This window comes from Phyllostomus hastatus, unplaced genomic scaffold (assembly GCF_019186645.2).
Source record: "Phyllostomus hastatus isolate PE091 unplaced genomic scaffold, TTU_PhHast_1.1 phas_contig_159, whole genome shotgun sequence".
NCBI lineage: Eukaryota > Metazoa > Chordata > Mammalia > Chiroptera > Phyllostomidae > Phyllostomus > Phyllostomus hastatus.
The window spans coordinates 23,607,125-23,624,609 of NW_025333640.1; the positions used below are offsets into that span (position 1 = coordinate 23,607,125).

Below are 17,485 nucleotides of genomic sequence, written 5' to 3' on the forward strand. Positions count from 1 at the left end.
GTGTCATCCTGCAAAGCAAAAGATCACCGGTTTGATTTCCCATCAAAGCACATACCTGGGTTGCAGGTTCAGCAACTGATCTGCTTCTCTCTCACATCCCTTTATTCCTCCCTTCCCTTCTCTCTAAAAACATAGTTGAGTGTATGGTAGAGGGATACAAATAAGGCAGCTTTGTAAACACATCTACTGATAGTTCATATGAAGACCTTTGACTAGAAAACTTCCATTGTAGTACCAAGAAATATAAACAGATTTTAAAATTAAATTTATTGGGGTAACATTGCTTAATTAAGATCATATAGGTTTCAAGTGTATGTTTCTATTATATGTGATATGTATATCCATTTTAAGATTGCCATATATGCCAAGATCTTCCTTCCTCTAACCGATAATAGTTGTAAGACTCAATAAGGGTTTTCAGGTCAGAAAAATTAAAGCAAGTTAGCTTTAGAATTTTAACTCAATCCATTTGGAAATCCAAATATGTATTGAGTATGCACAATATTAAGTGTTGTTCCATGAAGGAGCTTAATAGTTGTTAGACTGTTGACCGTGAAGCACTTTCATGGTCCTCTTCTTTACACTTAAACAATAATACACAACCATTGTATTTTAACTGTGACGTGGCTAGAAGTAAAATTTCCGCTCTATTTTCTTTATGCTTCCTTCTGCAGTGAACCTCTGATTTTTGCCAACTATCTTACTGTAACCAAGGGCAAAGTAAAGCATGATGTTGAACAATTCTGAAAAATTGTAAGATATGGTTGACAGGTTTTTTTGTGTAATTGTCTTCTGTCCCCTTTCATTTTTACCAGGACATTGTTAATAGTGAGCTGGCAAATCCACGAGAGACACAAGCCTTAGCCCTAGATCATTTGGATTGAGTAGTTGTGACTACACTGTCTCTATCATCTGCTCCTTCGTAATGGAGGGCATTTATTTATTTAACAAATACTTTATTAGCACTTACATGGCAGGTATATTAACATACTCAATATTAGACTATTTGCTCAAATCTGAGAGAGCAAAATGCTGTTAGAAGCCATCCATTGCCCTGGCTGGTGTGGCTCAGTGGGCTAGGCATCATCCCATAGACTAAAGGTCACCAGTTTGATTCCCAGTCAGGGCACATGCCTGGGTTGCAGGCCTGGTCCCCAGTTGGGGGCATGCAGAGGGCAACCAATAGATGTATCTCTCCCTCTTCCTCCCTCCCTTCCCCATCTCTAAAAATAAGTAAATAAAATCTTTTTTTTTTCTTTTTTTGTTGCTTAAAAGAAGACTCCCTTTGTTTAATGCCTCTTTTCCTTCCTCCCTACAGATGTGTGAAAGGTCAAGTGAAAATTGCCTCTTCCTGGCAGGCACACCACACTCCCTATTCTGGACTTAAGCCATTTAACCATCTGAACTATAAACCTGGGGTGTTTAGTTTTTTTCAGCAATTTAAGAGTGGCAAGTTACTGATGTTGCTTCCTACCCTGGCAATGCACCAATCACTAATTCAAGTCATGAGAAAAATGTTGGCCTCATCTTTGGAGTCTTTAAACCCACGAATGGAAACCAAATCTTTACCACACATTTGCAATCTCATGAGATTTGCTGCAGCTGGATTCATTTTAGTATTTTAAAAAGGTAACACTTTTCTAAACATACTCTCATGTTTCTTTTTTCACGTTGCTGTCCTCTTCCCAAATGTCCATGGGATAGTTAAAAATCAGTTTAATTTTCAAACCCATCCCAAATATTCTTTTCTCTAGGAAACTATTCATCCTTAAAACCAATATATGGTAATTTATTTTTTCTTCTGACTCCTCCACAATACTTCCTAACTTTTGACTCCCACTTGCTTCTCTTTCATATTAGGGAATTACCAGTATTTTAAACATTATCTTTTTTAAAGGCCTTATGACTTCAAAGAGTCATAAGGGTGAAAAACCACCATGATATTTGGTTTTCACTAACGCATCAGGAAGAATGCTTTACTGTGAATTGTGGGGGTGGAGGGGAAGGACAGAGATTATGATCTGTGCTGGTTTCATTCCTAATATAATTTGTCTTTTAAACTAAGCTGAGGAGGCGAACCTAACTTTAACACTGGAAAATCACGAGCGGGGTGGGGGGAACCAACAACCCTTTGGAGAGCTGCAGGCAAAATTAACCGACTCCACGCAGTTTGGAGCAGCTGTCTCAGGAATCCTCCCTTCCTTAGAATGTGGGAAAGGTTTGGTGGGACGGCAGCTGCAAAGACGGGAATCTTTCCCATTCCTTGTGGACACGACCCCCGCCCACCCCCTCCCAAATGGTGGCAGCTGCTGGGTATCACAGTGGAAATCTCTCTCCAAGCCTTCGCCGAACGCAGCGGGCGGGCAACAGCTGAAAGCAGTCAGCGGTGAGGACTCCGTTCCCCTTAGGCAGAGGCAGCAGCCTAGCTGGTTCAGGTGCTGCAATCTCCGTGGCTCGTAGTGGTCCCTCAGGTGTTCTTCTCCAAGTCCAACAAACACCATGGCAACGTGGGGCGGGTTCCCTCGGCGCCTGGAGACCCTACGGTAACTACGTGAGCTCTGAGCGTCAGAATCACCGCTCAGCACTAAGCAAAGCACCTTCCCAGGTTGGGGGAGGAGCCGGCTTTAGGAGGGAAAGGTCTTTCGTCGCTGGGCGGGGAACACACCTGGTACTACTTGAGCACCGCGCCCACTCGGGTGCCTCACAAGTGGTCCTGCCAGCAAGTCCGCGCCCAGCGTCCCCGCCCTACCCAGACCACCCGGCCGCCCGCGCGTCCCCACCTCGCCGCGCGGTTGCCTCCGCCTTCGCTCGCGCACGCGCACGCCGCGCCGGGCAGCTTTCGGGGCTGTCATGGCGGCGCGGAGCAGCCTCAGTGGGCACCACGACAACCGCGGGAGCCCTGGCGGGGCGAGCTGGGCCAGTAGCACCCTCACCCCCACCAGCAGCCTCAGCCCTGGCGTCCGTAGCCCCAGCCGCGGTTGTTTTTGCAAGGGCTGATCGCAGGGGTGGGTCGGACCAGGAAGCCGTGGAGTTCTGTGCAGCCGCGGACTCCCGGGGAACGGACTAGGGAAACTTGGAGGCTGCGACCAGGTGCACTGACCTCTCAATCCCCTTCTCTCCTAGCCGTCTCCGCCAGGCCTCACCGCCCTTCGGGCCACAACACACCTGCCCTACTCTCCCTGATGAACCTCAGGTGCCCGCGAGGTGCTCCACTCCTCCCCCTGGGCCGAGCGCTGAGAATAATCACCGCCCCCTTCCCCCGCCTTTTCCTGCCCCGGATCTTCGCAGCTACCTCCGTCTCGCGGCTCCCTGGCGCGGGGTGAGGACGATCCGGAGTATCTGGGTGAGGAGTAACTTTCTACCTCTATGGCAGCGTGGGGCCCCCTCCTTTCCTGGGACCCCCTCCTCTCCCAGGGGCAGTTTCTCTTTCCGTGCACCTGTGAGGAGAGGTTGCCCTGCGCCAAGAACCTGCGAGAGTGGGGGAGGAGTGAACCTGCTCTGGAGCCTCCTGCACCCGCCTTCACTCTGAACCCCGCTCCTGGAGCTGGGGAGGAGCGGGGGATGGCGGTGGGGTCCCTTCAGTAACTTAGTTGACGCACCATAACTGTTACCCCTCTCTCCCTAAAGCACCCTAAAACAAAACCTAGCCTATTTAACGTTTGTCTAATCTTCCAATAGGGTTTGGCGTTGTTGTCAGCCTCGGGCAGAGAGATTGGACAAGTATTCTCGAAGAGCAGGAGGGCGACGCCAAGGACTTTCCACTTCAACTGCTTTTGGGGGTTCTCCACAACTTGGAAGAGCGACCTTTTTCCTTTTGCGTTGCGTGTGCTTATTACTAGTGCAGCGATTGCTGTCCCATAGTGACTCGAGTTTTCCGTGAACTAGAAATGGCTAGTGAGGACAATAATGTCCCTTCCCCGCCACCAACAGGTGATGACGGGGGAGGTGGAGGGAAAGGAGAAGAACCCTCAGCTGAAGAGGGTGCATTGTCCCTGAAACCAGGGCTCCCCATCAGGGGCATCAGAATGAAATTTGCTGTTTTGACGGGACTGGTTGAAGTTGGAGAAGTATCCAATAGGGATATTGTGGAAACTGTCTTTAACCTGGTAAGTAGATGCCCATTTTAAAAGCATATATTCTTTTCAATGGATTGAGGAACAAGATGTTAAAGGAGGAGCCATGTGCCTGACTAGATTGTTGATGGCCTTTTCCATGGGTAGAAACACAAAATTCTACTGACTTAAGTGAAACAGTTTCCTGTATTTGTTAGTTTCAGGGAAATTATGTAAAACTAAGATGCTCCAGTTTTTGTGAAATTGAGCAGATCACTTTTGTGCTAATAAATGTTGCTAATGGAAACATTTTGCAGGGTTCCAGTGGAGGAGTTTTATTCTATAAATTTTGGGGGGAGGGATGTGTAAGTTTGCATTTCTCTTTGACATTTTAAATAAATTCTTGTGATTTTTTTTTTTGCACTTGAGAAATAATGTAAACGGTAAGGCTGCCTAACTGAGTCTAAGTTATAGTTTGCCATATAAGTTTTGAACATAACTTTTGTTCATAAGGCTGAAGAAAGATTACTGAAAAGTTAGCATTTTAAATTGTGGTTAGTGTTTTTAGGCATAACTAACAAATACTAAATTTTGCACTGAATTTAAGGTTATATTGTGAAAATTAAATGGCAATTTGAAGAGAGGATTTTGGGAATAACAATGATCTTTGTTTCTTCTGTAAATTTGTGTCTAGCAGTTAAACATGTGGTCATCGGAAGTTGCTGGTTATACTACAGTGAGCTATGAATGTTATTTTTACAAGATGGATATGCAGTATTTTTCTTTTGCTTTTTTCTGTTCTTAGAAATGGTTATTTCTGATGGGGGCTTTTTAGATTTCTTTATTCCAAACTCTTGCCCATCAACTTTAAGGCCAAATTTACTTTTTATTTTTGAAGTACTTCCTCCTCTTCCACATACTCACCTGTGTTAGGACATAACACATGGGAACAAAATGAACGTGCAGTGGTTGTAACGATTACTTAGCACCTTTCCTTGTTGCCTGTATGTTTTCAAGGTTAGACTCCTTTTATTCCAGGGCAGTTAATTATTTCCTTCACTAGACCTCTACTAATAGTCTGGTCACCTGCAATACAACTTCTAGAATTTGAAAGTAGCTTGATGAAATCCACTTACTTTTGGAATAAGAAAACTTTGCTAGAGAAATGTCCTATTGTTCAGCTTGTATTGGGAGTTTGTGTACACCTATAGACGCACATGTACACCCATGTATTTTGAACTATACATTCTGGGAATGTTCAAATACACAAATAGAATAATATAAAGAACCCTGTTATCTGTCATCCAGCTTCAACAATTACCAGTATTTTTTTTTTTTTGGATCTTGTGAATGTGGGGACTTAAGTTTGTGAGTCTCAAGGAGATAAATGGTAGATTAATGTATTCCCTCTACTTCAAAATAGAGACACTTGAAAACTTTTCTTTTTTCTTCTTCTAAACCTCTTGTAACTTGGATGATAAACACAAATCTATGGTGGTAATACAGGCCATAATTAGTTGTTTGTGTGTGAAATGCAACATTCCCCTGGCAGGAGGAGCATTTGAACTCCTCATGGTCTTTGAGTCTCTTGCATTTTATCATTACGGAAAATCCAAATTCTTAGGCAATACTTGGCTTATATGCTTTCCACCACTGTAGGCCTGGTAGAGATTTTAAGGTTATTAGTTAAGTCTTTCACATCTCTGTGTTTGCAGGACAGTAGATGTCCCAGTAGAGGGAGAGGGAAATCTGTTCAGTTTAACCCACTCTTCACCATCATTCTCTTTGTAGAGAAAGTTGCTGAGAGAATTAAATTAGCTCCTCTTTCCATTCTCCCTTGTACTTTTCATGCTCCTTCGTGGGTATCTGGGGTCTTGGCTAGTCTTTAGAAAATAAGGGGAGCTAAACAGCTGGGAATCTGGCCACGTAGTTCATCCCAGGGTTGTTAATACAGGTGCACCTAAGTATTTCCTAATTGGTATGCATTAAGTAACAGTAAGTGATTTTTTAAAAAGTTACTATTTACCAGGCAGTGGGCCAGGTGCTTTACATGATTTTTAATTCTTCCCTCAATGAGTCTAATACACAGGTGTACCTCATGTTATTGTGCTTTGCTATATTGCGCTTCACGGGCGTTGCACCTTTTTTGTTTTAAACAAATTGAAGGCAAGACCCTCCACCAGCAAAATGGTTACACCTGCTCTATTGTGATACTGGCTTTATTGCGGTGGTCTGAATCTGTGATGTTACCCAGGTATGCCTGTGTCTCATTTTATAGATAAAACTGAGACACTGAAAGGTTAAGTAGATTGCCTACAATTTGATAATTCTGAGAATGGCAACCTTTCTAGGAACACATCTGTCTCTTGAGTTGATGGAGAATTGTTGGCTCCTCTAAGCAGGTATTTATAGTTTAGGTATAGCTTTCCCCAGTGTAAGGGCACAAAAATCATTGGTTCTGCTAAATATTAATGGTGAAACCTCCATCAGTACATTTAATTTCTTATTTAACGTTCAAATAGCTTTAAAAAAAAAGCTTTAAAAAGACCTTAAAAGTAAGAAACCATTTGGTCATTTGTTTTCACTCAGAATATGGGTGTGGAAAGTTGGTCATTAACTTTTTTTGCAGTCAGCACATTGGATAAAGATTTCTAAAATTATGAATAAGAAGGTACGGACAAAAGAATATGTAACACGACTAAGTAGTGAAGTGCTACAGAAATAGAAGCCCTGTGGACCTTGCAGCTGACCTACCCAGTACTTCATCGATATCACTGAGTCTGCCTCTGTGCTCCGCCTTCATCCTGGCTGCGCTGGGTTTTCTTCAGTGAATTCACACCATTATGGCTGTTGTGACTTTCTTTTTCTGTTTTTCAGGCATTTTATTAAAATAGATTATGTTCTACTGATTTTTTTACTGATTACATATTAACTACTTGAAACAATAAAGTTGTATTGTTAAAATTAAGCAACTTCCCATTCCCCAAAATTGTCTAAATTAGTGGTAGAGACATATAACTTGAAAGTTCTTTCTCTTTTATAGAGTTCTGCCTCCCAGTTTTGTTACTGTGGCCTGAATTTACTGTGCCATAAATTCCTTTGAAATTTACCACTCGTCCTGTAATTTCTTTTGCAAGTCTTTTACAGATAAATTTTGATTAATAGTACACCTGTGTATTCAAGTATTTCAAACTTCTGGTCAGCTTTTACATTTTGCTGGTTGCACTTCACAACCACTTTATTTTTGTCTTCATCTGTATGCTAAAGTTATTTGTCAAACTTTAGGACCCAGAATAATGAATGTATTGATGTTTTTAGGAACTTGATGCTGAGTTTAAGTCTTCTATCAGGTATTTAAGAGTATTATTCAATTCACCCTGGCTGGTGTAGCTCAGTGGATTGAGCGCGGGCTGTGAACCAAAGCATCGCGGGTTCGATTTCCAGTCAGGGCACATGCCTGGGTTGCAGGCCACAGCCCCCAGCAACCGCACATTCATATTTCTCTTTCTCTCTTTTTCTCCCTCCCTTCCCTCTCTAAAAAGAAATAAATAAAATCTAAAAAAAAAAGAAAATCACAATCCTAAAAAAAAGTACTCTCCTTTAAAAAAAGGAGTATTATTCAATTCTATTTAATTCAAGAATAGTAATTCCTGTGGTCTGGTGACAAATACATGTTTTTGTGGGTTTTTTTTTTGAAGAGTATAAGATTTTAATTAAAATGTTGAAGCTTAAAAGAATATAATTTTTCATTACAGTAGTCCCCTCCTTATTCAGTTTCACTTTCTGCAGTTTTACTTAACTGCAGTCAGTCATGGCCTGAAAATAATAAATGGAAAATTCCAGAAATAAACAATTATAAGCTTCAACCTCCTACCCATTAGTCACTTAGTAGCTGTCTCAGTTATTAGTCGCAGTATGGCAGTGCTTGTGTTCAAGTAACCCTTATTTTACTTAATAATGGTCCCAAAGTGCAGAAATAGTTTAAAGAGAAAAGCAATGTAGGAAAAACCATAGTATATATAGAGTTCAGTGCTATTACTGGTTTCACTCATCTCCTAGAGGCCTTGGAACATACTCCCTGTGGATAAGGGCGGACCGCTGTACTCATTGTATGGCATCTGAGATAGGTCCTGCTAAAACATCAGTGGTGCAACGTCTTAATACCCGTAGGCGTGGAGCCCATCACACTAGGCCTCCGCTCGTATTGACTGCAGAGTGTGTAGTTGTCGACTTAAAGGGGCAGCTGCTATTCCAGTCCAGCTGGTTGCTGTCCTACAGTAACGGGGCTGAATGGTGTAATGCCTTCTGATTTCTCAGGAATGAGAAATCTAGATTAAAAAATTTTTAAATGTCATGTTAAAATAGTATTAATTATGTGGGCCATAAAATCCCATGTAATGGCTTTTCAAGCTTTTATATGAACCTTAATTAAAAAAATAATCATTAAACATGTTTTTATTCTGATGTGTGCCATCAAGGGTTACAAGTAATCCCTTCTGGAAATACACTTCATAGGGTTCCCCCTAAATCAATTTATACTTCATGTTGTAAGTAGTGGAAAACTTGAAACTGGTTTTAAGCACAGTAAAAAAGATTTACAGGCTTATTTATCTGGGTGTCAAAGGTATGGCAAGACTTACAGAAACAGAATAATATTAAAGACCAGTTTCTTTCCGTTTCTGTTCTGCTTTCTTTGATGTCAGCTTTGATCTGTTGACGTTCCTCTCATGGTTGCAGAATGGCTGCCAGTGGCAGTTGGGGGAGAGAGCCTCTCTGTCTGAACATTCCAAACCAGAGTCCTGATTGGACCTCGGGGCAAAATGACTGTGGCCATTGAAATGTGCTCATTGGCTTAAGCAAACCTGGGCCAGCTGCTGTACCTAAGGATGGGTTGGTTTTCTCTGAAGTACTAGGGCTCTTTGCGGAGGGGTGGAGACACTAATAAAAACCTGGGTAAGACATGGAAGAAAGAGGTGAATGGATTCTCGATAGGCAACCATGACGTCCACTAGTTTCCTTTTCAGTTGTATAGCAATATAATAGGCTAAGGGTATTTGTGTCAAGAGGAAAAGAGAGATTGATTACCTCAAAACTCTTGTGATCTTGAACAAGTTTTTTTTTCTTTTTTTTTAGCTTCTTTGTGTCTTAGTTTCCCCATCTGTACAATGGGGGAAACCACATCGTAGTGAGGTTTAGAGGAATAAATACTTGTAATGCACTTAAAGCAATGTGTGGCAGGCCCTCGCCAGGCAGCTTAGTTGGTTAGAGCATTGTCCCTATACGCCAAGGTTGTGGGTTGGATTCCTGGTCAGGGCACATACAAGAATCAACCAATGAATGCATAGATAACTGGGACAACAAATGGATATCTGTCTGTCTTTCTCTTTTTCGCTTTTCCACCCTTCCCCCCATCAAAAAGTGTGGGACTTTAAATGCTGTTATAACTATTGGCTGTTTTAGGTAGTGGCTTCATTATATTTCAACCTTATGATTTTTTTTTGTTTCTATATAGGTATAGGTATCACTAGCCTTATTGGCTCTGCAAAGTACTGTGTAGTTTTTGCAATTCATTTAATAGCCATTGTGACTTTTTTTTACAAGTGACTTGTTTTTAAACATCTTTATGGAGTTAAAACATAGCAAAACTTATTTTAAGTTTACAATTCAGTGATTTTTACTTAGTTTATAGAGTTGTACAGGCATTACCACAACCTAATTTTAGAACATTTACATCCTGTGTTCAAGATTTTTTAGTTTCAGCTCTTGCATTTAAGCCTATGGTCCATTTTGAGTTAATTTTTGTGTGCCGTGAGTGAATGCTTAGATAAGGGTCTAAATTCATTACTTCCGTGTGTAGGTATCTCCAGTTGTCTCACTGCTGTGTGTTACAAAGGGTTCTTTCCTTGGCGCCTTTGTTCAAGATCAGCTGACCATGAGTGTAGGGCTTTATCTGGACTCTTCTTTTCTGTTGATCTGTGTGTCTGTTCGTACACCACTACCAAGCTGCCTTGATTACTGTAGCTTTGCAGTGTTTCAAAATAGGGATTTATGTGCGCCATGTTCTTTTTCAAAGTTGTTTTTTCTGTTCTAGGTGCTTTGCGTTTCCATGTGAATTGTAGGATTAGCTTGTCAGTTTCTGTAAAAAAATGGGATTTCAGTGGGGAGGTGTTGAATCTATAGGCCTTTTTGGGGGAATATTGAGTTCTACAGTCGGTGAATTTGGATCATCTTTCCATTTATGTGGGTCTTCCTTAATATCTTTCATCACAGTTCTGTAGTTTTCAGTGTGTGAGGAGATGAATTATATTTGAGTAGGTTTTTTTTTGCTGTTAAAGTGCTTCTGTAAGCATTTTATACATTGAAATTTCCAGAAGAGGAATACATATTTCAAAGTATATGAACATTTATATAGATTATGAGTAGATATTATAAGATTATTTATTAATGTAGATAATTAGAAGAAATTTGGGTGAATTGGTGGATTTTGGAAGCCTTATAATTTCTTAGAAGTAATAGAATTGATCATTTAGGCTCCTGTGGGTATACAGTCTTGTTTCCATTTGAATTGGTTCATTTTAAATAGAGAAAACATTTGGGAGTTGAAAAAACAATTTTTTTTTCTGTTTGTGAATTAATACACAAGGAAACTAAGTAAGCTTTTTGTTTCTCATACTGACCTATCTGAACTAATCTAGTAGTGTATTTTTATATTATGAAGTATCTCTTTTTAACACATTCTTTAAAATATTTTTAATAGTTTTTGTGTACTTGAAAGTAAAAGTCCAGGACACATTTTTGTTACTGTTTTTTTTTTTAAAGATTTATTTAGTTTTAGAGAGAAGGGAAGGAAGGGAGAAAGGGAGAGGAACATTCGATTGTCTCTTACACGCCTCTAACTGGAGACCTAGCCTGCAACCCAGGCATGTGCCCTGGCTGGGAATCGAACTGGCAACCCTTTGGTTTGCAGGCCTTCACTCAATCCACTTTGCTATACCAGCCATGGCTTAAGTATCTCAAAATCATTTTTTTCTCCTCTTATCTATTTGGTTGGTCAAAAAGCCCATTTCGTTTTTTCTGTAAAATAAAAGACACATTTTTTATTTTCATTTTTGATTTTGATTTTGATATTTTGAGTATGTCGGCTATCTCCTGCTATTGGCCACTAGTGGGTAGAGGCCGGGGTGCTGCTAAACATCTTCCAGTGCACAAGACAGCCCCACGGCAAAGAGTTATTTGGCCAAAATGTCAATACTACCAAGAAACTTCGAACCCACTTTTGACATATTCCATCAGTCACAGAGCCTTTTCCATACACAGCACAAATCTTTTCTTGTGGTTTTTACCTTTCTTGTAATAATAAAGTAAAATATGCTGAAAATGTTATGTATCTTCTTCCATCTTAAATATTAAAATGGCTGCACAAAAATTCACCAATTTTGATTTTTTAAAAAAAAATGCACACTGATGTGACATATATCACAATACAATCTAACAAAATTGTTTAGAATGAAGTTAAAGACAACTAAGTACTACTAGAGCCATCGTTTGGAAAAATTTTTGGCCAACCCAATAATATTACTTCATTGGTTCTTCAGAAACGCAAGTGTAGTAGGTTCCTAGTGAGTCTTTGGTTTAAAAGCCGTGGGGACAAAATACCAAGTAAAAAAGTAAAGCAAATAGTAAAAAAAAATTTTAAAAAGCTGTGAAGAGTATATAGGTTCATTCTAGTTGATTAGTTTTATAAAACATTCTTGGTTCTTTATTTTTTAAAGGCTTGTGTGTAATTCTGTCTTTTTAAAAAAAATTATTTTTAGATGGGAGGGAGAAAAAGAGGGAGAGAAACATCAGTGCGCAGGAGACATTGATCGATTGCCATCTGGTCTGCAGCCCAGGCATGCGTCCTTATCAGGAATCGAAGTGCCTGTTTGTCCTCCGGATGGTGTTTAGTCCACTGAGCCACACCAGCCAGGGCTTGTGTGTCTGATTTCTCAAAGATTTAATTAGGTTATCCAGGATTAATATATGTGATTGAAATGTGCTTTGTGAAGTAGAGAATTTCTTCTTGCTGGAGGTTTTAGAGGCTTGCATATTGGGGATTTTATAGAGTGAATTTTTCCCTTGGGTAGGGAATGGGACACCATATGACTTACTATTATTATTATTATTATTATTATTATTATTATTATTATTATAAGGTTATCTAACTATCCGATGTCTGTGCTCTAAGTTTCGTTGTCTCTATTGCTCCTGGGTCTTTGCATTTGTTTCTCAAGAGTTCTTCTATTCATTACTTATCCCATCAGTCTTTTATTAATTTGTGTTCCATAAAAATCTCAGTTTTAGAGAGAGATCTGTGGATAAGTTTTCTATATATATTCTTATAGAAAGATGAAAAACTGTGGAGATCTTGATTTAGCTGTATTTGTTAAAGATAAATCTATTGCTTGAGAACTAAAAAAGGTTTTCTCCTTCCCTAATAAGATCTTTGTTCAATGAATAACAAATTCATTGGAGTGGTATTTTTATTTATAAACTATAGTACAGTCATGTGCTACATACATAATGATGTTTTGGTTGACAGTGGACCATATATAAGATGGTGGTCCCATAGGATTACAATGGAGCTGAAAAATTCCCATCCCCTCTAGTGACCTCACAGCTGTCTTAAAGTCTTAGAGCAATGCATTATATGAATGCTTTCATTTTCCTCTAGTTGAGTACCATGTGCCTTACAATAACATGTGATGCAGGTTTGTAGCCTAGGAGCTGCAGGGAACAGGTTCTTAACCAATTTTCAGGGTTTTTCTTGGGGGCGGGGATTAGTTTTTATATTTGGCAATGGTGATATGATCTGTGGGTCTTGAGGTGGGGAAAATAGATTGATTATTTGTATGCTTTTGAATTGAAATTCATTATTTTGAGTTACAATATATACTTGCAATAGCTAAGATTTATTGCATGCCAGATTCTGTCTGATGTGTGTATTAACCCAATTTAATTCTCACAATTCTTACAATTACTAGGTAGGTGTAGGTCTTTAGCCAAAATGCCTTCTGTTTTGCAAAAAATAATAGGGCTAAAAATAAAAGGGATTACTGGGAAAAAATAGGATTAGAGTGGGCCATTTAAAACCTGTGGAATTTTGTAAGCAGAATACTGAAAGAATCAGTAATGACCATAATGCAAATACCAGCAATGTTAAATGTCTACTGTTATTTTCACATTAGCATTAGTCACTTTTGTGATACTAACCCTGGAGCTTATGCTTCTTCCTTCATTGAGGTGGAGGCGGACATTTCTATCAGTACTAAAAATCCGATCCAGGTGTGGCTTGCTTCATTACTTCATTGTTTTAATACAGGGGGAAATGTCTTTGCAGTTTCTTCATCTGTACTTGCAGATTGTCAGATATTTAACATGGTGGAAAAGCATAGTTCTTATAGTCATTAGACCAGGCACTATTTGCATTAAAGGAAAGCATTTCTGTAAATACTCAGTTTTTTTAAAAGATCTGTATCTGTTGCTAAATATTTCTCTTTAATTCTGTTGCAATAAATTACATTTGAACCAACATAATTTCCACACTATTCCCACATTATTCTCTTCTTGAATAATTCTGTAGGAGGTAATTGAAGGCAAAGATATGTTATAGCAGAACAGACTTGACTAGTGTAATATTCACTTTGTAGATGATGAAGCTGAGACACAGATGGGATAACAAGTAATATAGCTGAGATTTAAACTAGGGAATATGCAGCCTAAGCTTTTTCTTTTTTCAGCTTATGCTCTTAACCACTAAGCCATAGATGGTTTATAATTGCAAAGAACCTTAAATGTGAAATACAGTCAACCCTTGAACAACACGATGACAAATCCCCCTTGTAGTTGAAAATCCATGTGTAACTTTTGACACCCCAAAACTTAACTAATACCCTGCTGTTGACCTGAAGACTTCCTGATAACATAAATAGTCGATTAACACATATTTTGTATGCTGTATATATTATATACTGTATTCTTACAATAAAGTAAGCTAGAGAAGAGAAAATGTGAAGAAAATCATAAGGAAGATAACATACATTTACAGTATTTATTGAAAAAAAATCAAGGTATAAGTGGACTCACGCAGTTCACACCTGGGTTGTTCAAGGGTCAACTGTAGTGGCTGACGGCATCTTTCAATCATGTCATCGATGATGGCAAGGTATCTGGACTGTTTTCAACTTACCTAAACATAATCAAGATTTGCCTTACGGAAGATGGATTTTCCCCCACTTTACACAACCTAAAAGGTGTGCTAGGAGAAGGGAAGCTTTCATGAATGTGATACTCAAGTTGAGTGGAATTAATGACATAGTTAATCATTATGCAGGGTGCTGGAGTTTGCTTCTTTACTCTCACGGTCAAGATTTAGTTGGCCTATCTTCCAAGACTGAAATGACCTTGTCTATTGAACCTATAAGGAAGTGGAATTTTAATCGTCTCTCTGGTGACTTTTATATAGTGACCACATTGAGTACATCAACAGGAAAGGATGATGCTTTTATTAATCAGTTGTGGAAGAGGCTAGAGAACAAATGTTGCCTTTAGTATTTGCCAAGGTGTGTCAGTGGGCCTCTAGTATGCAAATGGCCTGTCATTGAAATTGATTTGCTTCTATGATAGATTTACTGAGCAAAGCTAACATCTGTTATTGTCTATGTATAGTACTCAATTGATTATTTTTTTCCTGAAGATCAGTGGTTCATACTAGAATTAGTGTTTTTCTACTCTAACTTTATGTAGACAAATTGTGGAACTAGGATTTTGTCAGTTACGATGTAAGGAAGGAGAGCATTTTTTTTTTTGCATTACTAAAAGTAAATATTATTTTTTGAAAAGATTTTATTTATTATTTTTAGAGGGTAAGGGAGGAAGAAAGAGTGGGAGAGAAACATAGATGTGCAAGAGGAACAGGGATCAGTTGCCTCTCATATGCCCCCCAACCGGAGACTAGCCCTCAACCCAGGCAGGTGTCCAGACCGGGAATCAAACCCACGACTTTTCTGTCTGTGGGTTGACACCCAACCCACTGACCCACACCAGTCAGGGCAAGGTCCATGTACTATAAAAGAATTTTCACATGTATAAAACACGAGTATGAGAGCAATGTATTTGTAGAGTAAATTGAAATACAGGGATTGGCAAAAGTAGGTTTACAGTTTGTAAGGAAAATAACACATTAATAAAGAATAAACTCTGTGTTTCACGTACTCACAACTGTATACTTGCTTTTGCCCACCTCGTGTAAGGAGGGTCTACTAACATCTGCTGGGTTACAAATATCAGGTGTCACTGTCAGTATGTTATGACACTTTTTCAGAGTCTTTATTCAAACTTGTGGTTAGAGAACTAAATTAAGGTTTAGGGTAATTTTGGTGTGTATGTACTTAACTGGTTAGTAGCATGGGAGAAATGGGATTTCTTTAGGATTTGGTATGTTGATAGTGAAGTATGCACAGAAATGGAATAATTATAGGTTTTTTAATATAATTATATTTTTGTATTTTTTTCTTGAATACTTGTCATTGAGTAATTTTACAAGATTTTTTTTAACTTGGAGTTTCCTAGAAAGTGTATTTGTCTAATTTTATCTGTTGTGTATTGGTATAATGGTGTGGTTTTTTGTTGTTCTGGTTGTTGTTAGCCATCCTGTTGTCTGCCTGCCTTCTTTCCTCCCCTCCCTTTATTTTTCCCCTCCTTCTGGTTGTCAATTTCACTTAAGCTCCTTTATCATCTTGGGCAAGTTAACCCTTCAGATGCTCAATTTTTTAGAATGTAAAACAGGGTTGATTCTATTTCCTAGAGGTTGTTATATATTAAAATACCTGATAGGCACTTATTGCTAGTCACCTTCTTTTTTCTCCCCACAAATTATAAATACTTAACAAAAAACCCAATTTCTGGAATGTAAAATTTGACCTATTATTGGTCAGTAAAAATAAATTAATAAAAAGAAAAGTTTGTTATGGAAAATTTCAAGCATACACAAAAGCATGAGAGAACGCTTAAGTTCCCATCATCCGCCTTTAATTATTATCGACATTCTTTCATTTTTTTATATATCATTTTAACTAATGTCATGTGGCTTCTATATGTTAGTTTTCTTTAGCTGTCTATGATTTATTTCTTGGAATTATAATACTTTAAGATTACTAACATTTGGGGAGCAATTTTCTAGAAACTTGAAGTCTGCTGTCAAAATTTATATGGGATTGTTGAGGTCGTGTCTGTGGTGTGTGTTGAATGCTGTGCTCAGTAACAGGGTCCAATGCGTGCTGTACTACTGTTTTGCTTGACAGCGGTGGCATTTTGCTTCGTCTGTCTCCTCTAATGATCTTGAATTTAAATTGTGTTTATACATAGGGTTTGACTATATATTTTCTTTAGTATTGGAACTAGAAGTCTAATCTCATTTAAGATAATGCACTGATTTGGGTTTGATACTGTTGGGAAAGTTTTCAATAAGGTGAGTGGACATGTTGAATTGGCTTTCATCCTAATGATAGAGATTGACATGCACACTCCTGCAAGTGCCTTGTCTTCAGTTACCTTGCACAGCAGCACAGCTTCTCTGATGCCCGTGCTGGTGCATTTCTGTTTTGGCTGTTGTTGTTGTTGCAGTGGGGGCAAAACACCCTTCTGTGCAAATCGTAGTCCAAGGAGACCCTAACTATTGTGATGGTTGCATAATTTATTCCTATCCAGAAATGTCAGTTCATTGGTATGGATGAGGAAAACCGTTTCTGTATAAATCCAAAGATAGAAAAACTTGCCGTGGAATGAAATTTTAAGAATATTTTTGCCTAAGGCAAATGAGAATGTTTTTAGCCAGCTTCTCTGCTCTCTGGCCCCACAGGGTATATTGTTAGTTGATTGGTACATCCTATTATTTTTTTTCTGTCCTTTAGAGGAAGGTGGAAATTTCCACAAAGGTACGTTTTCTCTCCTTCTACCTATGGCCAGTAGAACTGTTATCTATCCCTCCCCACCCCTCTTGGATTGCCTCTTTTTCTCCTTGAAGTCTGTATTCTGTTCTTGTCAAATTGGAAGCTTCCTTGACATTCTAGCTTAAGTAAAAAGCTTGTAAAAATCTTTCTTTGTCACCACGAGGTGAGTAGGTTCCTATTTTGTATTTTGAAATATGTTTGGTATCCTCAGTGGAGTAAAAAAAGGTAGCATGATGGCATTGGTGACTTTCACCAGTTGGCTGGGAAATGATTGCTGTGCCAGTCCACCCCGCCCTCTATTTTAATCTTCCCACCAATTTACCAGGCCTGCTCACTTTCTGTTTCAGGTCATGTTTGAGGAAGCTTTTTTTTTTTTTTTTTTACTTAGAGAGGTCCCTTTAACATGTCTATAATACTTCAGGTCAATGTACAAGTTAGTCTTGG

The 17,485-nt window shown here is 39.0% G+C and overlaps 1 protein-coding gene across 3 annotated transcripts in view; it reads left to right on the top strand.

The window, feature by feature from the left end:
• The first annotated feature begins 2,443 nt into the window (after window positions 1-2,443).
• Window positions 2,444-17,485, top strand: part of LRBA (LPS responsive beige-like anchor protein) — a 513,768-nt gene continuing 498,726 nt past the window's right edge. Inside the window, exons 1-3 of one of the 3 annotated variants that reach the window (XM_045831331.1) lie at window positions 2,444-3,005; window positions 3,124-3,343; window positions 3,679-4,106. In XM_045831331.1, the coding sequence (XP_045687287.1) occupies window positions 3,888-4,106 (219 nt within the window). In that variant the 5' untranslated portion in view covers window positions 2,444-3,005; window positions 3,124-3,343; window positions 3,679-3,887. Of the gene's footprint in view, window positions 3,344-3,678; window positions 4,107-17,485 lie in introns of all 3 variants that reach the window. The other 2 variants (XM_045831330.1, XM_045831332.1) reach the window with 2 other exon arrangements.